At 54.7% G+C, this 22,032-nt stretch overlaps 5 protein-coding genes across 5 annotated transcripts; 3 read left to right on the top strand and 2 right to left on the bottom strand.

Moving 5' to 3' along the window:
* Positions 1 to 8,788: 8,788 nt before the first annotated feature.
* NCS54_00067100 (S1 motif domain-containing protein) lies at positions 8,789 to 11,790 on the top strand (the record flags this gene model as incomplete). The annotated part of the gene is made up of 2 exons (XM_053146317.1): positions 8,789 to 8,984; positions 9,035 to 11,790. 2 exons carry the CDS (start codon positions 8,789 to 8,791, stop codon positions 11,788 to 11,790), a joined length of 2,952 nt encoding a protein of 983 aa, XP_053002292.1.
* Positions 11,791 to 12,020: 230 nt separating this feature from the next.
* On the bottom strand, positions 12,021 to 13,695 carry NCS54_00067000 (CP-type G domain-containing protein; the record flags this gene model as incomplete). Its single annotated transcript, XM_053146316.1, has 2 exons — positions 12,021 to 13,606; positions 13,668 to 13,695. The coding sequence occupies 2 exons, from the start codon at positions 13,693 to 13,695 to the stop codon at positions 12,021 to 12,023; spliced, it is 1,614 nt and encodes a 537-aa protein (XP_053002291.1).
* Positions 13,696 to 14,582: 887 nt separating this feature from the next.
* NCS54_00066900 (Hypothetical protein) lies at positions 14,583 to 16,001 on the top strand (the record flags this gene model as incomplete). The annotated part of the gene is made up of 3 exons (XM_053146315.1): positions 14,583 to 14,794; positions 14,845 to 15,337; positions 15,390 to 16,001. The coding sequence occupies 3 exons, from the start codon at positions 14,583 to 14,585 to the stop codon at positions 15,999 to 16,001; spliced, it is 1,317 nt and encodes a 438-aa protein (XP_053002290.1).
* Positions 16,002 to 16,329: 328 nt separating this feature from the next.
* Positions 16,330 to 17,052, top strand: NCS54_00066800 (Matrin-type domain-containing protein; the record flags this gene model as incomplete). Its single annotated transcript, XM_053146314.1, has 1 exon — positions 16,330 to 17,052. One exon carries the CDS (start codon positions 16,330 to 16,332, stop codon positions 17,050 to 17,052), a length of 723 nt encoding a protein of 240 aa, XP_053002289.1.
* A 752-nt stretch (positions 17,053 to 17,804) lies between these two features.
* NCS54_00066700 (Serine/threonine-protein kinase cot-1) lies at positions 17,805 to 19,874 on the bottom strand (the record flags this gene model as incomplete). Its single annotated transcript, XM_053146313.1, has 4 exons — positions 17,805 to 18,105; positions 18,158 to 18,631; positions 18,700 to 19,200; positions 19,258 to 19,874. The coding sequence occupies 4 exons, from the start codon at positions 19,872 to 19,874 to the stop codon at positions 17,805 to 17,807; spliced, it is 1,893 nt and encodes a 630-aa protein (XP_053002288.1).
* Positions 19,875 to 22,032: the final 2,158 nt, after the last annotated feature.

The following is a 22,032-nucleotide window of genomic DNA, read 5'->3' as shown; positions in this document are numbered from 1 at the left end:
GGAGTAGTGGGCGCGCGAGCTAAAGTAGCGAGCTACCAGGCAAGACAGTTGCAGTTGCAGTCAGTCGCACTTGCTTGCAGTGAGGTGCAGTGGCGACTTTGAGACCCGGGAAGGAAGCTAGGCAAAAACCACTCCTCCGGGGGGCAGAGCAAGGCCCTGGAAGGATCCAATCACCCGGCCAGGCAGGTGTGCAGAGATTGGTCCGAGCAGACAAGGCAAGGACCAGGACCCAGAAGTGATGACCGGGATCTGAGGGGACCTAGCACCAAGCCAGAAAAGCCTGGTGAAGGCGGAGGTGGAGGAGGCGGCGGCGGCGGCGCAGCGGGGGCGTCAGCGACGGTGAGTGACTCTGATTGAGGGTCCCGACGCGAGTGCGCGCGAGTGATAGCGTCGTATGAGATAATGCGACCGAGGAGGCGCGCGTGAATGTGGAGAAGAGAAACGAGCTTTCTGAAGCGGAGCTTGGCTAGTGCCTTTGTATCAACCGTAGCGCAGCAGCTGGGACCTCTGGTTCAAGGTTGATGATGAATGCGATGCGATGCGATTGCGCAGACAAGCACAGCGCGCCAGTCGCAATCAGTACGTGATGGAGAGAACCGCCAGATAAGATGTGAGTTGCGCGAGGCTGAGCGCAACAGAAAGGATCTTTGATGGAAAGGAATGAGTTTCATGAAAAAAAAAAAGGAACCGAGACTTGTTACGCTTCCCTGATGCTGCACAGGTTTGCGCGTGTTGCGCGCGCGGGCTGTGTCCCTCGAGCCCGAGAGACAATGGCAACCAGAGAAGGATGATGCGCTGCCGATGATGGGTAACTTCTGTTGCTGAAGATGGTGGTGCTGCTCAATGGAAGATGTACCGGATAGGGCAGAGGGTATAGAAGCTGCTGGTGATGGGTAATGCCGATGTTGTTGTTGTTGTTGTTGTTGATGATGCTCCCCGTGTCGTCGGTTGACTCCTTGATAGATGCTTGTGTGTAGATGGTATCCGTCCTCGGTAGATGGAGGAGGGAGGAGTGGGACGAAGAGGCTGCTGGGATAGCAGAGAAGGATGGAGTGGAGGGGGGAAGGGTTTACCGTTTGAAAGGCGGCGCGGATGGAGGGAGACGGATGACGAAGGATGGTTGGTTGAGATGGCGCAAGCCGGGGGAGGAGGGGACGTGGTGGAGATGGAAGCCAAGGCAAAGACAGGAGCAAGGGTGAGTTGATTGAGCAGGGGAGAGAATACCCTGGTTGGTCTCTGGGTGAGGAGAGGTGTGTGTATATCAGGGGTGAGACAGTCAAAGAGGAGAAGGCCGGCCGAGGCGAGGTGGATATCCGACGGTGGTTGAAGATGGCGATGATGTTGTCTACCTACAGCATTGAATAGATGGAGGAGCCCGGATGAGGAGGAGGAGGAGGAGGAGTGTGGGCGGCTCGGGCGGGAAACAAGGAGGATGCCTCTCCAAGACGGACGGTGAGACGGATGTTGTTGAAGAGGGAAAAGGAAAGTATCCGTAGAATTGCCCAAAAAAGAAGAGCAAGAATGCTGCATCAGCATCAGCAGCATCAGCACCCGCATCAATCATGATCCTCCAATAGAGCAGACCGGGCCAGAGCCCGGAAGCCCAGTGAAATGTCACCGTGCAAGGTAGGTTCCCATTATTGAGAAGCATGCGCCAAAAAAGAAAGCAGAAACCCAAACCCAAACCAGGGAATGGGATAACGGCTGAAGCCTCCCCCCAACTTCGTAGGCTAAAGTCAATGAATAGATGTCATCAATTGTCAGCATCTCGTAACGGGTATCGCGGTGTCTCTGACTGCTGCATGTATCTGCTCTCAACCATCAGTAGATATCCGGATAGACAGGTAACCAGCAAGCGACATTACCAACAACTGCGTCTTTTACGGACTCATCCCAGGCTGGTGTAATCTCCCATCGTGAATAATACTGCGCACCAATCTCTATCCTCGCTCCACATCCAAAGACCTGGTTTCCAGGAATAGGCAGGCCCAGACCCAAGCCATCAAGCAGCCCGGCTCTAATGGCATACGTCCTCCCGTTGAAAAACGGCAAAAAAGAACGCATTCTTTGCAAAGCACGCAGACAGACACACGGCCTGGCCGGGCTGTCAACGTCAACTCCAGCACGAGAGCCTTGTCGCCCCCGATCCGCGTTGCCGGGTCTGACTGTCGCACCGTGCTCAGTTCCTTGTGACGGGGGGTGTGCGTGTGCCTCCGCTCTGCGAGACTGCGGGCAAGCAACCAAGCGCCTGTATGTACTGTCGTTGCAGCTCTAGTTCTAGCCCGTGCTCGTACAGGACATGGCTCTGCCCTGTGCGCGACCATGCTAACTGCATACAGTCTCCATTACATGGCTAGCTGTTCTTCAACGACATGAAACGTCTGAATCACCGTCTTCATGCGATGCTGCTGTCTGTCGTTGGGCTGTTTGCTATGCTGTGGCGTTGGCCTGTTCTTTGCGAGGCCTTGGTCCTGTGTCAGAATCTTGCTGCATGCCTTCATGCGCTCCCCACGTCCGTGAAGCGCATTTGTCACTTACATGCCTCCCTCTCTCGGTCAAGGACTCAGCGACGCGACAGTGTCCCATCCAACATTCACCGAGTTCTCTTCCGCTTCGGGCTAGTGGCATCATCCTCCAGATGCTCGCTCGTATTGAACTGTCTCATGTCTCAGCTTCTCCCGTGATGTCGTGTCTCATGTTTTGGAGTGCCTTTGTCAGGTTGTTGTCTGACACATATCCATGGAGCGCATACCAACCCCAGTTTCACTTCAGCGCCTAGAGAAACCACCTTGAAGGCTTGGTCGTGAGTTTCCTTGGCCATGTTTCCGTTGTCTCTCCCAGCCCGCGTTTGCAATGAAAAAGCGTCATTCGGATGAACCGTTATCGTACTGTGGTCGCTCAGCCGTTGCAGGTCTCTTGTGGGCTGATGAGGCTGGACAAGAACCAACCGACCTATCTGTCATAACATTTTGTGAGTCTCCGCCGGAGATAACAGACGCATCCACTGAACCCACGGATAGTGCCTTCAAGTCTTTGATAGGTTCTCTCTGTCCACTTGTTGTATGACTCCAGCGTGATTATGTTGGCGTTTATCTGCCAAGATATATGGACCTTCAAAGACAAGTTCAACTGAACAATGAAACTTTGGAAAGACCGGTAGACGTTAGGATCCGCACCAGGGCGGCGCGATGCCTGCAACTGGCGCTAGTTTGTGGTTAGTAGCCATTCGACCTACTTGTCAACCACTGCAAACCACCGCCATGCGTCTCCAAAAACTCCGGCCACCATGCGGCGCTTGGAGAGCAGCTCCGGGCCTCCCAGAGACCAGACAAATTGGTTATCAAAAACCCCAGATCCATTGCTTGAAGCAAGCACAGGGCTCATGATCCGCTCCACCGTCACCCACCGAGCCCCCCTTGTCCCTGTCAACCAAGCTCTTGTGATGCAACCTGCTTCGACTTGTTGACGACGCAACCTTGACAGCCTACACAGTAATTAGCAGAGTTCCGACAGAGATCAACCCCCAAGGGGAATGCCAATCTCCCTCCCCAACCCAACACAATGAGGGGCGCACGCAGACCGTGGGAGGGGAGGTGCGGGAGCGATCGCCCCCAAGACCCCAGACCACACCAACTCTTGTCTTCCCACCATCCACAACCACGAGCTCAACGATCCCTCGCCCGCTGTCGGTCCCCGCCCACGCACAGTTCCCGCTCTTCGGCTCTCTGCAAATCCTGGAGAAGTGTGCGGCAGCAAGAGGCTGCAACTCTGCATGCCATGCCATGCCATGCCCTACCACGACCCGCCATGCCATGCCCTGCCTTGCCTTGTGTGCCCTGCCTGCCAGCCAGCCATGCGAGTGTCCCCAAAGATGCTCTAGATCCAGGATCCCCATGCCACATGCTATGCACTATGATCCCGATTCTTCACCCCCAGGCTCACAGACTCCGCCGGCGAGGTGACTAGCAGGCGAGATACGCGAGAACCATGGTCTGTTTCCCTTCTGCCAGAGACATTTCTGCCCCGCGCAGCGCCTCCTCGTGACGCTCAGCTCATCCACTCCTGGATCGAATCCAGCGACTCACAGGCGTTGCTTGACGCTCCGACACGCCCTTCCTCGCCCGCGAACCAACAAGCCACAGTCCCCTTCAGGGCGGGGGCTATCGATCACCGATGCACTCCGCGCCGTTCTTCACGCCCACTAGCTTAGCCCGCCGCGGCTTTAACAGTGCTGGAGGAGGGTCAGCCAGGCCGGCCACCCTCTCTTCCTTCCCCTCCCCCTCACCTTCGCCCAGAACTCCATGTCAGGCCCGCCACCATCCCACCAACCATGGACCCAGCACTCGGGGCGGTTTCGATCTCACTTGGCCTCCTGTCGCCGTTTTTAATCGTCGTCGCTTGGATCTCACCTCATGCAAGCCTATTGGCCTTATCTGTGACCATAGTTCGCTTCCTCTTTTGCTGTCCACTCGATCCAATCCCCAACTCATCTCTGTAGACTCGACCCAACGCGGTGCTTCGAGTACCTGCCTTAACCGTCACGTAGATCTCTCGCTTGCATGTTGGCCAACGTCGTATGAGGTTGCTTTCTCGGCCGGCCCGCACGTGAAACTTTGCCGGCGCCGGTTCCCCCCAGTCTTTGTTCGCCTCGGCTTTATCTCAAAGGGAACATCGCCATCAGGTGGCTGCATTTCCCCTCGCCGGTATCCTGGTTCGCTGAACCGGTCGGACATCATCTCCTCTCTCCTGTTTGGCTGTCTCCCTCCGTCTCCTCCTTAAATCTCTCCGTCTTCGAGCAACAGAGTCTTGGTCGTCCTTATTGACCCGCTGACAATAGATCAGCCTGCTCCATAAATCCGGGCCCGCATTGCATCATACTGATGCATCACCCTTGTCCAGCTTCCCCTCGGCTCCTCGTCTTGTGACGCCTGACCGGCTGGAGGCTTTCCCTTTGGCTGACTTGCGAGTACGGGGCCAATCATATCGGCCCGTGCGGCCGGCTCGTCTGTGGCATCGTTTGCTTGGGGTCCTCTTGGCGAGCAAGAGGCGTTTGTCTCGGCCCTCGATTCCTCCATATCCTCACACCCAAGACCCTTGTTCTGCTGGATCTGCTTGCTGGCTCAGATTGCTCAAGTCCATGGTGTTGGTGTTGGCACCCGCAAGTCTGGACCCGTATCCGTATCCTTTTGTTGAATCAGGACATGCTGTTCCGTTCAGCTTTGGCCTCTTGCATGAGCATCGAAGCAAGTGTCCGCGTTGAAGGCCCGGCTATCGTGATAGAGACAGCAGCGTCTACTTGCTCAGGCACTGATACCAGTACCTACAGATACCATCAGGGCGGATACGGGCTATGGCCGGCTCAGCGAGTCACCTCTCAGCAACCGCGCCACACTGACAAGGTACTGGTGTCAAGCAGCAAACGTCGGCTTGCCGTAAGAGTCCGCGTTGAAGCCGTCAAAGATGAGGTCAGACTACAGTCAGTCTTGATGCCACGAGAGCCGCGTCTTCCCTCGTCCAGCGTGTCGGTCCTCTCCCACTTCCAAATCCCAGATGCATGCACATAGTACGCTAAACGCGACCTCGTGAGCTCTTGTCAAGACGCGGCGCGTTATCAGGCTTCTTCGAGGGGAGCTCCGACAGGGCCACTTTCGCAAACCGCCGGGTCTAGCAGAGCAACCGGCGTCATGCATTTCCCAATCCAGCAGCTTGCTGCTCCCCCCTTCGCCATCACATGGATCGACGCGCCGGGCCAGGGCATCCTCTCACCGGCCGCAGCCACGCTTGGGTGGAATATTACCGATGCTGACATTGCTCGCCATGTGCCGTAGGGATAAAGCTGCGACAGCCCAAGAGCTTTACAGAATTGACGCGCCCGCATTGTCTCATCAAGCAAGTCAGGTATGACAAGACCCATCAGAATGCGTCGCTACTGTAAGTCCAAGCACACCGCAGCTCTCATCTGCTTGAACTAACACTAGCTCCATCACGACTGGTCGCGCTCGGTCCTGTCAGGCGGGCCCGAGCAGAGAGACAGTCAGAGGTGGCACCGATCTGTCCGTCATTCGTGGTCCGCCGATATATTTGAATGTTGTGAAAATTGGTCTTGCCTTAACGTGCATGTAGGCAAGTCGGGAATTCGCTCCCAAGGTGTTCTATGTGTCTTTCGCCCTCGATCCCAGAATTCAGTCGGACAGGTTTTATGGGTTAGGTTCCGTCGAGTTTGTTCGTCACCAGGCTGTCTGCCATCTCGCTCGCGATGCCCCTCAGTCACAATCCTGGTATTTCCAGTGCAGAACCAGGCTGCAGGGATCTTGATGACAATAATGGCGGAGCCAAGCTCTGAATGTTGACCATCCTGCCTGATTGGCCTGCCCTTCGGGATGCTAGCCATCGGTGACATGAATTCCGCCGCCACAGCTGAACTTCGTTCTTTCATGCTATCCCAAAGAGTGAGGATGCCGAGAAAGATGACCAATTCCACCGTTCAGCAGGAAATCATGATCCAGCTTGCGAACCCTGACTTGTGCTCTGTGCCCGCCGATGTTACTCTTCACTCCAAAGAGTGCCTGTACAGGTATTGTGGGTGTATTGATGTCTCGACGAGGTGGAAACGGATTAGTCGTGAGCGTAATGATTCCGCATAAGCGAGTCGGTACTTGTAATTGCAGCAGGACGTGCGACGAATAGTGACCGTGGCCATTATGTATCTTGTCCACTTTGCCTGTCCGATTGTGTAACGGCGACCTTGTTAGTTGCTCTTTGGCATGTCAAGAAACTGGTTTGTCTTCTTTGTCACGTACCTGAATAACGCTGGTCAAGTTGATATACCTCTGCTCTTAACCATGCAAGCTATAATCACCTGCTCAAAGATTGATGCTGTCTCCCCTGTCTGGAGTCGAAATCGCCTGCCCAGGTCGCAGCCGCTTCGTGATGACACTCTGCGTTTGAATGCAGCTTCGATACCTCCTACCATCCAAGGATACTTGGTGGCTCAAGAAAGGCGCTCACGACGCCATTTCGATTGGTTCTGACCCTCGCGTGCATGCTGAGGCTGGACGAAGAGCCCACCCATTTGCTCCCCACTGCGACAGTGGTCGACATGTCACTGCATGTCTATCCTTTGGTACCTCTGGTACCTCCGGGCGAGCCGACGTTGTCTAGCTGGACAGTTCGCTTCGATACCTGGCTGCAATATCGTTGGTTTAGAGCTTGAAGACATTTGGCCTCAAAAGAAGCGCATATTCCACCGTCTCGGGGCGCGCGGCTATCTGGAATGGCCTGGTTCGCGTGCTGGAGACATCGATCAAGCCGGACATTCAGTCAACTCATGAGATGCACTTGGGGGATATGGAAGTTTGCGGTTGACTTGAATGGTGGTCGAGTTATACCGACCTGTGCTGTCAACTGGGACGCCAACGTCGTGAAGCCATCATGTTTTTAGTGCCAAGATCATCGACATGCTGCTCGAGACCCTGGTCAAGTCTTGCGCGACTCTCATCATACGAGGCCACACTTACACAGCCAAGACTGGTACTTCGGAAGACTTGGCTAGATAATCATGCGGCAGGCATCCTGAGCTCGCCACTGCCATCGCTGGCCAATAACACCCAGAAGGGTGTGGCGAGCCTGACTCTGATCTTGTCTTTCTCTGGAGTTCGCTGGGTCCTTGCCATCTCCATCAGAGTTTTTGGCTATGTTGCTGTTCCTTGGGGAATATTGTAGTCGGATGCTATTGAGACACCATGGCTTTCCCAACGTCCTAGCGGTTGGTGTGGTAAGACGACTGGAAGCTGAAGTCGTCCCACCTAATAGCAAACGCACATTTGAAACTTAAAAGCAGGATTTTGCGTCCATGCGAGGCCAGTGCGTTTTGCATGAGGACTTGCAAATGTTGCTAATAATTTGGTCCTTGATGAGAGCGGGATATCTGCCAGGGCCGGGACGCGTCGTTGATGTGCGGCTGAAAGAGAGTAAAGCGGATGGCTGATTGCGACTGTCACTCTTGCGTGTTCTCTGGAAGCTAGACGCCTCAGTGTAGACCGTGGCCTTCCATGTCCCATCAAGCAGTTCAGTTGGTGATATTGAACTGTACTCGACAAAGCCGGGGTATCCAGATGATGAAGGTAATCATGGCATTTCGAGTTCTAATTCGAGAAGAGCGTTGAGCGAGATAGTTAGTTCTATATTCTTGTACTTTAAGGTGGAGGACTCCTGGTGGCAGGTGGTGGTTGCAGTGGAGGACCTATATCTCCTGCTCCTGACGACGAAACGGATGCCGAAGAACTCAGGGCTGTTGTTCTGGGATCGACACAGGACATCATATTGACCACAGATTATTCTCTCAAATGCCTTGAAGCTGAAGAATGTGCCGCAGAATAAGGATTAATGATGAAGGGCTAACCAGGAAGGTAGGCTGGTAGTTGAAGTCGTCGTTCAATCACGTGACAACCACAGTAGCTCTTGCTGGTCATGTGATGGCTTCTTCCAAGGCCGAGAGCGTGTTCCAAGCTGCTTACCAAACGTGACTCGAAAACTTCGTACCATGGGTAATGGAAACTTTGGTATCTTTCTAGATCGCTCTAGAGTGTTGAAATGCCGATGTTGAAGCCATTACGCATCCATTATAAAGTTGAAATTTTGACTGCCACTTTGTTTTGACCTGGGCCTTATCGATAACGGTCCCACTATCACCTTCAATTCGCCTGCCAAACTAGATGCTTGCTCAACGACATACTTTTCATCACCAACTCACAATCTGCTTCATCACTTGTGACGAAGTCGAGAAGAGATGGCGAGCTTAAAAAGATCTCAGGAAGGCGATGCCCTGGCATCCAACATCTCGAGCAAGGTCTACGTGCGCTCGACTCGAAGCGGCAAGGTGCAGAAAATTGTTAGAGAAGTCTACTTGCGAACAGACATTCCTTGCTCCTCCAAGCTCTGCAAGGCGTGCCTTCAGTATGCCCCCAGAAATGCCGCTCAGCAGGGTGAGTTCTAGTATCTCTCACTCCTTTTCGATGTACTGACAAAGATGCAGCTCAGCCTTTTGTCCTCTCGGACAAGCCTGCAGGCACCAAAGCATTCCCCCAAGGACACTACCTGGTCCCTGATACCAACGCGCTGCTCAACGCCATGGATCTGTTTGAGCAGAGCTCCGCCTTTTACGACGTCATCATCTTGCAGACTGTGCTTGAGGAGCTACGGAATCGGTCATTGCCGCTTTACAACCGGCTAATAGGACTCACCAAGAGCGAGGACAAGAGATTTTATGTCTTCTTCAACGACTTTCGACTGGAAACATTTGTCCACCGCGAGGCAAATGAAACTGTCAATGACCGAAATGATCGGGCTGTGCGACTGGCCGTGAAATGGTACGGCGAGCATCTGGCGCGCACAAAGGCCAAGAAACTCCCTGCAGTGGTGATGCTGAGCGACGACCAAGACAACCTCCGCAAAGCCAAGGCAGATGGGCTTCACGCATCTTCTCTCAAAGACTATGTCAGCGGACTCGAGGATGGCGAAAGGCTGCTCGACATGGTAGCAGAATCACAGAACCAAGGGTCGTTCAAGAAACAGGGGCAGATGCTATATCCTGAGTACTTTACACTCTCAAGGATGATGACTGGGGTCAAGGCCGGCTTGATGCATCAGGGCATCTTCAACGTCTCACCATACAACTATCTAGAGGGCTCCATCAAGGTTCCGGCATTCCCCAAGCCTCTGCTGGTCCTGGGTCGCGAGAACATCAACCGTGCTGTTGATGGCGATGTGGTCGTTGTCGAGGTTCTTCCTCAAGATCAGTGGAAGGAGCCTTCGACGAAGATTATTGAGGAGGAAGCCATCACAAAGAACGAGAACGCAGACGTGGAGGAGAGCCAAGACCTTGTGTCTGAAAAGGAGCGCAAGGCTCTGCAGGAGCAGGTGAAGAAGACCCAGAAAGGCTTCTCAGAAGGTCGCCCGCAACCAACTGCCAAGGTTGTCGGCGTAATCAAGCGCAACTGGCGCCAGTATGTTGGCCACATCGACCCTTCGTCTGCGAGCAAAGCGTCCAGCCAGGGCCGCAAGCAGGACAGCGTCTTCCTCATCCCCATGGACAAGAAGATTCCCAAGATTCGACTTCGTACACGACAAGTTGCAGACCTACTCGGCAAGCGACTTTTGGTTACCATTGATGCCTGGGAGCGCGACTCTAGGCACCCCATTGGGCACTTTGTACGCTCTCTGGGAGAGTTGGAGACCAAGGCGGCCGAGACTGAAGCTCTGTTGCTAGAATGGGATGTCCAGTACCGACCGTTCCCCAAGACTGTCCTTGACTGTCTCCCTAAGGAAGGCCATGACTGGAGGGTGCCAGCCAGCGTGGAGGATCCCGGCTGGAGACAAAGGGAGGATCTCAGAGGACTTCTCATCTGCAGTATTGATCCTCCCGGCTGTCAGGATATCGACGATGCTCTCCACGCCAGAAAGCTTCCGAACGGCAATTTTGAGGTTGGCGTCCACATCGCCGATGTCTCGCACTTCGTCAAGCCTGCCAACGCCATGGACACTGAGGCCAGCATCCGCGGCACGACTGTTTATCTGGTGGACAAGCGTATTGACATGCTTCCGCCACTGCTTGGAACAGACCTTTGCTCTCTCAAGCCATATGTGGAACGATATGCCTTTTCGGTGCTCTGGGAGCTGAACGACAATGCCGACATCGTCAATGTTCGCTTCACAAAGTCTGTTATCAAGTCCCGTGAGGCTTTCAGCTACGAACAAGCTCAACTCAGAATCGATGACGATTCTCAGCAAGACGACCTCACCAAGGGTATGCGGATGCTCCTCATGCTGTCAAAGAAGCTCAAGAAGAAGCGAATGGACGCCGGTGCTCTGAGCCTCTCGTCGCCCGAGGTCAAGGTCCAGACCGAGTCCGAGACGTCTGATCCCATCGATGTCAAGACGAAGCAGCTCCTCGACACCAACTCGCTGGTCGAAGAGTTCATGTTGTTCGCCAACGTCAGCGTCGCAGCCAAGATCTATGAGGCGTTCCCTCAGACTGCCATCCTCCGTCGTCACGCCGCTCCTCCCAAGACCAACTTTGACGAGCTGGCAAACCAACTGCGCACCAAGCGCGGCTTGGAGCTTCGCACCGACTCCAGCAAGGCCCTCGCCGACTCGTTGGATCAGTGTGTCGATGCCAAGGAACCCTTCTTCAACACTTTGGTGCGTATCATGGCGACACGCTGTATGATGAGTGCAGAGTATTTCTGCTCAGGCACTCAAGCCTACCCCGAGTTCCGTCACTATGGCCTTGCATCCGAGATCTACACTCACTTCACGTCTCCTATCCGTCGATACGCCGATCTCCTCGCTCACCGACAGCTTGCCGCCGCCATCGACTACGAGGCCGTTCACCCCAACGTCCGCAGCCGGGGACGTCTCGAGGCCGTATGCAAGAACATCAATGTGCGACACCGCAACGCCCAGATGGCGGGCCGCGCCAGCATTGCCTACTACGTCGGCCAGGCCCTCAAGGGCAAGGTCGCTGAGGAGGAGGCGTTTGTCATGAAGATTTTCAGCAACGGCTTCGTCGTCCTCGTCCCGCGCTTCGGCATCGAAGGTTTGATCCGACTCCGGGATCTCGCTGAACCCGAACCAGAGGCCGACTTTGACCCTGAGACGTTTACGCTCACTACCAAGGGAAGCCGGGAGGTGCAGGTGGAGCTGTTCCAAAAGGTCAAGGTTAGAGTCCATGACGAGAAGGACGAGATGACGGGCAAGCGGGGTGTCAAGATGGAGTTGCTCGAGGCTTAAGAGGGATCATTTGTATTAGGTAGTTAGAGGTACAGGTACATGGCATGATGCACAATCTACAAAGCACAGGGTGAACCACGCAGGAGTTTGGGAAGACAGATTGTTTTTATAAAGGTATATGCACGGTCTAGGTCCGTTCTGCCAGCCAATCCTTGAAACGCCAAACTTTCCAGTCAAGAATTCATGTACCGTCCGTCACGTTTTTTACTCAAGTCCAAATTCCCCCTCTCTTACTGCTCCATGGCATCGTCGTTGTCAGCGTTGCCGTCGTCGCCCCAGAGACCCTCGAGCTTGAACTCGGCGGCCCACTCGGTAACGATCTGCTTCTGGTCGGCGGCAACCTCATCCTCTCCGGCGTTCTTCAGGGCCGGCTTGGACGGCGCGGCGCTGGACTCGACAGCCAAAGCAGGGGGCTCGACCCAGCCCTGGATACGGCCGTCACGCCAGTCGGTGACGACGGTCATGGCGGCGGCGTTGATGTTGGGGACTCCACCACGGCCGAGACGGCCTCGCCTGCGGGCGACTTGGACGAGGAAGTCGGTTGTGGTGTCGCCGTCCTTGCGGTCTGGGAGGAGGGCAGGAATGTCGTAGACATCAGTGAGCTTCTGCATGAGCTCGGGAGACGATGACAGACGTCGCAGGAGGAGTGAGACGGCAGGGACAGGATCATCGATCTGCTTGGGTGGGACAGCATTGAGGAGGATCAGGTGGGCGTGCGCCTCGGTGGCATTCTTGAGTGAGACGAGGCCGGCAGACTGGGTCGAGGAGGAAGAGGGGAAGACGACACCAGGGGAGTCGAGCAGAGTAAGCTTGCTGTCGATCTTGACAGATCGGATGCTCGTCGTCACACCAGCCTCGGCACCAGCAGGGCATGCCTTGGAAGAGGAGCTACCCTTTCCACTCATCCTTGAGAGAAGAGCGTTGATAACAGAGCTCTTACCCACGTTGGGATAGCCAATGACACCAACAGACACGGCGCGCTTGAGCTGACGACTAGCAGCAAAGCTCTTGAGGGCCTTGAAAAGCGTGGCAGATGTGCTCTGGACGGTCAGGTCACGGTGGTTGAAGGTGTGGGCGTTGGGAGCGGCGTTGGAGGCCCGGAGAGGCAAGGTCGGGAAGTAGCGGCGAAGGTAGACGAGCCAGTCTCGCAGGACCTTGGGAGGGATCAAGTCGACCTTGTTGATGACGAGAATGAGGCGCTTGCCGCCGGACGCAGCGGCCATGATGCTGCGCTCGACCTCACGAGAGCGTGTGCCCTCTGGGTCGCGGGCGTCGAGGACGTAGAGGACGACGTCGGCCTGCTCAACCACCGACTTGAAGACCTTGTCGTAGGTCTTTCTCGAAGAGGCCTGGCCAATTGACATTTCAGGGCCTCGCTCGTTGTCGGACTCTCCGCTATCGTCATCCTCGTCCATGTCGTCGTCGGCCAGTTGTCGGTCATAGCTGGCCGCAGCAGCGCGAGCGCTGGCAATAAGCGCAGCCATGGGGTTCGACTCGTCAATGTCCTCATCCATATCCTCGTCCTCCATTTCATCGACATCCTCCATCACCTCCTCATCCTTGGCGCCCGTCTTTGCAGCCTTGGCCAGCTCTTTTCGCTTCTGCGCCTCCTCGGCCTTCTTCAGGCGTTTCTCCTCAATCTCGGCGAGCAGCTTCTCCTTGTAGGGGAACAGGTTAGGGATGCCGGGGTCCTTCTTGAGCTTCGTTCGCCATTCCGGGTTCTTCTTTGCGAGCTTGCGCTCCTTCTTTTGCTTTGCGACGGATGCCTTCTGGATCTTGTGGCGAAGACGGACGGGCGTCCGCTTGGACTTGGGCTCTGTGGATTGTTGTTAGGGACTATGAATCACCAGCTTGAGTCCGTGAGAGGGTATACTGACTCTTGGGCTTGTTGATTGAGCCGGCCATTGTGAATTATCGAATATCGTCGGCTTGGCTTCTTTCTCTTCTCCAGGCAAGACGAGCACCTTCAAAAATTGGGCAAAAAAATTAAGTGGGATGTCGATTCTGCCGGCTTTTTTCACACACCGCTTTTCTGCTTCCCCACATTGGCGTTTGAACGGTACGTACCCCCACTCCACCAAGATCCCATCATCCCAGCAGCCCAGATCGATCTGAACGCCATGAGGTTGAGGTTGGTGGAAGGATCTTAGAATATTTGACTGTAGTTATGTTTAGAGGCTTGCAGTGAACGTTTTGATATAAATGTTAAAGCTCGAGTTGACTGGGTTTGTTTCCAGACCATCATGGTTGTTCTCTACTCAACCACCAAGAGACGAGTAGTTCATCCAGTTTCACCACCAGAACCAGCAGAGAAGATGGTCTTCTGAACGATACAAGGCCATCGTGGGGAAAAAACCGACAACCTGTTTTAGCCAAAGTTGAACTTAATGTTTCGGTTGCTAAGCTATTCTAAAATCTATCAAGACTTACAGAGATGCGCCTCGCATGTCCAAACCCGAACGAAACCCGAGACCCGAAACATCTAGGTAGACACGGGTATCATGTCTCCGACTTGGGCCAACCCCGGCCCGAAAGGCGATAGGCATTCCATCATGCTCGATGGCGGCCAATAGAGACTTCTGAATTGTCGCAAATGGCCTGAACTCTGCGGGGCTCAGTTGGTTGTTATCTCACTTACGAATAGCATCCTTGGGATGCCACAGGGCGACATCGGATCCAGATCACTCTACTACCAGTCGAACAAGTATATAACAGAAGCTCTCATCTTCAGTCATACCACGAAACTATTGCTTCATCTTACAACTACTACCTTCAATCGATCCTTATCTATCATGGCTACAGAATTGACACAACTTATTCAGGCCAAGCTTGATGCGGCCACAACTCGATATGTCACTCGTAACCCACGCTCCAAGGCCCTCTATGAAGAAGCCATCAAGTCAATGCCGGGAGGAAACACTCGCACTGTCCTCTACGCCAGTCCATTCCCAGTGGTTATCAAGTCGGGCAAGGGATATCAGGTCACATCTGAGGATGGACACACGCAAGTCTCAAGCAGGCCGAGCATGTACCACATCGCTAACAAACTCATAGTTACACAGACTTGACGTGCGAGTTTACTGCAGCTCTCTATGGGCATTCCAACCCCGTCATCCTCTCAGCCATCCGGGACGTCCTAGACAATACGGGCCTGAACGTCGGCGCAAACACAGCCCAGGAGCAGATCTTTGCTCGTGAGATCTGTCAGCGCTTCAGCATAGAGCATGTGCGCTTCGCCAACTCAGGAACCGAGGCCAATCTGCATGCTCTGGCGGCAGCACGTGCATTCACCAAGAAGCGCAAGATCGTCACCTTCAGTGGCGGCTATCACGGGGCCGTGATAGGCTTCAAGGGCGGGAAGCCTGAGGACAACAATGTCGACCTGGATGACTGGATCGTGGCAAGGTACAATGACCTTGAGAGTGCCCGCAACGCCATCGTGAGTGAAGGCGTCGCCGCGGTTTTAGTGGAGGGAATGCAGGGCTCAGGAGGCGGTCTTCCAGGGAATCCCGAGTTTCTCAAGGGAATTCAAGAAGCTGCAGCAAAGGCAAGTTCTTTCGCTTTCTTCACATCAAGGCCCATTAGCTAACAAGATGTAGGCGGGCGTGCTATTCATTATAGACGAAGTCATGACTTCTCGCATGTCTGGAGGAGGTATCGCCGACCTGCTAGGTCTCAGCCCCGACCTCAAGACGTTTGGCAAGTGGCTCGGCGGAGGACTTGCATTCGGTGCTTTTGGTGGCAGGGCAGACATCATGGCAGCCTTTGATCCCCGACGTCCTGGTGCTCTCGCACACTCTGGCACCTTCAACAACAACACCCTGGTGACACACGCGGGATACGCAGGCCTGAGCAAGATTTACACCCCCGAGGTTGCTGTCCAGTTCACAAACAAGGGAGATGAGCTGAGAAACAAGCTCAATGAGGTGGCAAAGGGTACCAGAGTAGTCTTTACCGGGCTGGGCACCATCATGGGTGTGCACTTCCCCAAGAACGGCAGTCGTGCCATTGAGAGATCTGGAGAGGTCGAAGAGATTGACGCTCTGAGAGACCTCTTCTGGCTTGAGATGATGGAGGAGGGATTCTGGCTGGTGCGGAGAGGCTTCATTGCCCTTGTGCTCGAGACTCCAACATCTGAGTTTGATAGGTTCGTGGAATGTGTGCAGGCGTGGCTTTCCAGGCACGCGGATATTGTGAACTGCACTCCTTAAACTTAGATGCTAAAGATTCGGGCAAAGCTAGAGTTGTAATAATTTCATTCTTACAAAAACTAACTAAAATGTGTGAACTGCATGTCGGTTTGAGTCGCTGAAGCATCAATGGAGAGCAGAGCTTGATTGGTCAGCCACCTTGACATCATCTCCACAATTATTTCTCACCTCGGTGAGGCTCCACGCTCAATGCTTCTCTGACCTTGTCTTTTCGCGACATTCATCCTCCCCCCATCCTTAGCCTCGCGAAAGCAACGAAATCGTCAAACCCTCGATCGCAACAAGTCGCAACCTCACGCACCCCAATACACAACCGCGACTCTACACAATGGACTTCCAGAACCGCGCAGGCTCCAAGTTTGGCGGCGGTGGCGTCGCGTCCCAGTCGGCCACCAACGCGGACCGTCGCGAGCGTCTCCGCAAGCTCGCCCTCGAGACCATCGACCTCGACAAGGACCCCTACTTCTTCAAGAACCACGTCGGTTCCTTCGAGTGCCGTCTCTGCCTTACGGTCCACCAGAATGATGGCTCCTACCTTGCTCACACCCAGGGCAAGAAGCATCAGACCAACCTCGCCCGCCGTGCCGCCCGCGAGCAAAAGGAGGGCCGCCAGGGCGCCGTCGATCCTGCCACGGGGCTCCCCGTCGGTGTCACTGGAGCCGGCTTCGCACAGCGCCGCAACGTCGTCAAGATCGGCCGCCCTGGATACAAGATCACCAAGATCCGAGACCCCGTCACACGCCAGCAGGGCCTGCTCTTCCAGCTACAGTACCCAGACGCAACCCCCGAGACCACACCCAAGTGGCAGGTCATGAACGCTTTCACACAGCACGTCGAGGAGCCCGACAAGAACTTCCAGTACCTGCTCGTCGCCGCCGAGCCCTACGAGACGGTCGGCTTCAAGATCCCAGCTCGCGAGCTGGACAAGCGCGAGGACCGACAATTCTGCTTCTGGGATCCCGATGCCAAGGAGTACTGGATCCAGGTTATGTTTATGACGGAGCGTGAGGAGCGCTTCAACGCGGCACCTGGTCTGACAGCACGGAGATGAACACGGATGTGATCGCGGTTTCTTTTAGGCGGGAGTAATTAAAAGGTTATGCGGTTTAGGATATGGCGTTGAAGGATAGTTATTTGGCACATGACGGCGCAGAGATTGGCCGTCCGCCATGTCAAGGCGCTACACGAGCTCTGTCATCCACAATTGCTATTACGGTCGATACGAGCTGAGGCTCAAGCTTGGGCTCTCCATGTACAAGAGTAAGGGACAATCTTGCTGCAACCAAGAGTTTTGCTGACCAAGGCCTTTCCAGTTGTAGTAGAATGTAAATAGCACCATACCAAGGCCTACGACATGACTACATGTTGTCATGTATCCACCGTTAATCAGGTGTCAATAATCACAAGAGACTATGCAAATACCCCTTCAAGTTTCAACTTGTTTTATTAGTCTTTGACTTCTTCAGCAAGGTCTGAACTACCCTCTTTTGTTACATGCTCAGTACAATGAAATCCATACATGATAAAAAGCTTGCCCGAGCCAGAAGCCTGCTATCTAGACTTGCCCTGCAATTACAGCCTTCAAGGAGGCATCTTGAAAAAGCACAAAGCTCAAGGGCACCAAGACCCGAGAGCATCCAAGAACCTGATCGGTCGTCAAACCATTGCTGAGTGTTGTAAGGCGTCGTCTCTGCGCTTCCAGAGTGCTGCCCTTTCCCAGCTCGAGTGAAGCAAGGCCCGTTCACAGAACTAGGCCTTCTCCAAGATGAACACATGCCGGAGTCAAAGATTTCTTGGCGCGAATTACCGGAAGTTGTTATCAAACCGCTTGAAGGTGTAGCCGATGAAGGGCAGGGACATCTCGGGAGATTCCTCCGCCTGTCGGCCGTTCTGGATGGCCTGAGCCTTGAGGACCGTCGCGTTATCCGTCTGGTCGATTTCATCAGTGGGGAAGTAGGTCGTGTCAATGTTGGAGGTCAGGCGAGGCTCGAAAGGTGCGCGGATGCGGCGCAGGCTGTCAAACTCAACGCCACGGAAGAAAGCATGGTTCTTGATCTCGTGTGCACCTCCACGGCCAAGACGGTTCTCCGTGTTACAGACCATACTGGTTTACGTTAGCAATCTCGTCCGTCATCTCGATGCATTGAATGCCTTACCTTCGGATCAGATGCTCAGCATCAGTGCCCAGTGTGATATCGTCCGGGAAGTACAGGGTCTGTCTCCAGTTGACAATCTTTCGGTACGTGTCGTGGCTATCCTCAGCGCAGAAAGGGGGCCATCCAACGAGACACTCGAACATGATGGTTCCCAGCGACCACCAATCGCAGTCAAAGGTGTAACCATGTCCGGTAAAGATTTCAGGGGCGATGTAGTCAGGAGTTCCAACGGTCGAGTACGCCATCAATCTTCGTGATCGTCGCCAGTCGTTAATCTGAGATCGGTTGCTGACAGTGAGGTTAATCTGATCGATGGCGACCGAGTTACGGTCACGCGGCCGGTTAGATCGCCCCTGAAGCAGCTGCTGGTAGTAGTTGTTGTCATGGAGTCTGTGGAAACCCGTCGACAAACCAAAATCAGTCAGCTTGACGTGACCACCACGGTCCAGAAGAATGTTGTCGGGCTTGATGTCACTGTTTCAGAGTCAGTCAGGTTTCAGGGGGGATACCGAGGGATACCGAGGAATAGGGGTGGCGCATACCGATGGATAAAGCCCAACTTGTGTACAGCCTCAATGGCGAGGACAATCTCGGCAATGTAAAACCGTGTAATGTCTTCAGAGAAGATTTCGTACTTGATGAGCATCGTCATCAAATCTCCACCGGGCAAGAACTCCATCAGCATGTAGAGGAAGTAAGAATCCTGGAAAGTGGTGTACAGCTTGACGACCCAGGGGCTGTCAGACTCGGCGAGAATGTCACGCTCTGATCGAACGTGGGCGAGCTGGTCCTTCTTGAACATTTCCGTCTTGATCAGGGACTTCATGGCATAGACCTTGCCATCTCCCTTCTTCTGAACCAGCTTGACTTCTCCAAAGGCACCCTTTCCGATAATCTTGACTGTGTTGTAGTTCTCGGGCTTATCCTTGGTGCGCAGGAAACGCAGGTACTGGCCTTCTTTTCTTCCAGCGGTAGACCAGAGCTGCTCGCGTCTTGCAGAACCCTGGGAGGGATCCTGGAGTTTCTGCTCCAGCTCGCTCTGTCTAAAACAGCACGTTTAGCTACACAGCACTGGAAAGATAACAGAGTGTAGACCATACCTTTGGTTACGCTCGCGCGCACGCTTGACACTGTCCTTGAAGAAGTCGGCAGCAAGCTGGGAGCACTTCTTCTGGTTGCTGTTGGCATTGGTGCCATATCGGTCGGGATTTCTCTCGGGCGCTCGCTGGAACTCCTCGACAGGAGCAGCAGGTTGGTTGGGCATGGGAGGTGCGTTCATGTACCCGGAATAGGCTGGCTGCCCTGAAGCGCCAGCGGTTCGGGGACGCTGGCCGGGCGAGGGCCCTCGAGCGTAAGCCTGCGCTCGAGCAGCGCCTCCGAGGTTCTGGTGGGAGAACTGGTGGGCGAGACCGGTGTTGGGATCGTTGGTGCCCGGGGTATTGGATCGCGGCTGATAGCCAGCAGGTTGGGCATAGTCGTTCAGCGGCTGGCCTTGATACTGGGCGTATTGGTTCTGGTTAAAGTAACCCTGGGGCGCATAACCACCAGCGTAAGCCTGCTGCTGAGCCTGTAGGCCAGGCTGCTGACCAGAAGCGGGAGGGAAGACAGGCTGAGGAAAGGTCGAGGGCGTGGTGGGATAGGCGGCCCGATCCGAGGCGGTCAACCTGTCATTGCTGTTCCCAAAGTTGAGGAACAGGCGGTTGTTGTTGGAATCCATCCTGTCTGATTGCGGCGTCGCGGTCGCCTCGTATCGTGCTATGCGGTATCGAGCAGTCGGTGACGGACAGCAGACAGCGAGAGAAGAAAAGGATGAGGGCGGCGTGGGAGATGGCCAACAACCAGAGTTTCAGGGGAGGACAAAGTCCAGGGGCTTGCTTCCACTTGTGGAGGGGACGGGAGCGAGGGGCGCGGGACTGAGCTAGCAGAGCGGCGGGCTGGAGTCTCTTTGGGCACAAAAGACTCGAGTCCAGAGCGCAACCAGCGATGAACAGCACGCACGAGGCAGCGGAGCGGAGTGATGAAGAAGAGAAGAGATGGATGCGCAAGAGGGAGAGAAGGCCCCGTCGTGTACTTACCTAGGTAGTGCTGCCGGGCTGATGACAGATGCAAGTCGGCGCCTCCTCCAGGTCGAAACGCGCAGGGATCGTCCGTGAACGTTTTGGTTTTGGCACACGACGGGAGTGTTTTGGGGGGGAGGTTCCGAGGGGTTGAGGGTCCACGGGCGGCGGGCGGCCTGGACCGGGGCAGGTTAGGGAGGTACGTAGCAGCAGTGGGCGGGCTGCTTGTAGTTAGGTGGTGCTCTAAGAAGCGGTGGTGGTGGCCGCTGTGGCCGCTATAACTTCTCCCCGAGCCGCCAACTGCAACCATCCATCCTTCAATGCCACTGCTCGACCGCTGCCCCTGACGGCTGCTGGGCGGTGATGAAGAGTCTCCCGTCAACCGGCTACTAATCAGGGGCTTTGGGTCCAGTTCCCGCCGTGATACAGAGGCGGTGCTGAGTCGGCAATGTCTGTGGGATCTGTCTATCTATGGAACCTAGGAATGGATGGATCAGATGCGACGATCGGCCGTACCCAATATAGGTGCTACAGCATGCAAGTATCCTGCAGGCAGAGACGGGATGGAACTTGGAAGGATGATGGATGCTCGTTCGCTGACCGTCAACTATAATTATCGACCTCGGTGAGACTCTTGCTTGGACACGACAGCTAGAGGCAAATGGTTCATTCATAACCAGGCCATCTCCCTCCTCTCATTTGCCACCTCCTACTTAACCAACACACACATGCTCCAAAACATGCTCCCTTCACCCACCTCCCCAAGCGAATATTATTTGAGAGCGGCGGTGTTGGTGGTCAACCAACCGTGGATTGGCCACCCTCTGGCTCGGCACCCGCCAGTCTCCTCCTTCGGGCTCTCTACCCATCGGGCAACGAACGGACTCGATTTCGGGGCGTGTCCTCCAGAGGTAAGTTCCTTGCCTAGGAGATCCCTCAGGGGCTGCACCCCTGCTGTTGTGTTTCCCCAGACACCGTCTTGGCCCTCCACCACGACTCCTGAGCCTCAGGTGAACCTGGCACCTGCACCTGCAGCCAGCCCAGCCTCAGCTCCAGTTGGGCAGACAGAGATGGATTGCATGAGGACTGCGCCTACTACTGGGGTTGCTCCTCTCGCTGTAGGTTGTTTGCGTCTCTGGATGCGGTGACCAACGGGGCTCACGGCTCACCGCAATGGCTCAGCAGTCTGGGTCGGACTGTCTTGGGTTGCGAATAATTGCAAGCCATCCAGTTGAGATGAGCCTCTCTACCTGATGTCTCAAGTTGGGTCGTGCTTTTATTAATACGCTCCCATATGACAAGGCGCCACGCTCGCTTCGGTTCCGGCCCGTGTGGTTGCATCCGCCGCCTGTGCTTCCCACATGGCAATTCCCCAGGGATCCATCCATGGACGAGGAGAGAGTATCGCCGTTATTGTCAACTGTTGTGAGACTGACGGATGAGACTGGGCTACTGTCATGAGCATGGCCTTCTCTGATCACAGGTCCTACATGGCCATGTATCGCAGACATCAGATCTCGGGCACCTTTCCAGTAAGACAATACTAGACACTCACAACCTTATTAACCATAGACACGAGATGTCCTACCAGGGGTCCCGACACCTTCCAGAAGCATTGTGGAAGCTTGAGTATCCAGGGGAGAAAGTATCTCACAAAGTTGTCAATCTCAATACCAACACCATGCAGCACCCATTACAGAACCAATTAGCAACATGGAAATCTTCAGGGATGGGAGAATCTTAAGAGATCAACTTGAGGTTTCCAACTTTTCTTTCTGTTTTGGCCTCGCAACGCCAATCCGAACCACACGGATTCCC

This window comes from Fusarium falciforme, chromosome 1 (genome assembly GCF_026873545.1).
Source record: "Fusarium falciforme chromosome 1, complete sequence".
NCBI lineage: Eukaryota > Fungi > Ascomycota > Sordariomycetes > Hypocreales > Nectriaceae > Fusarium > Fusarium falciforme.
Note: the sequence above shows the minus strand (reverse complement) of the source record. Positions and strands in the feature narration are given on the sequence as shown.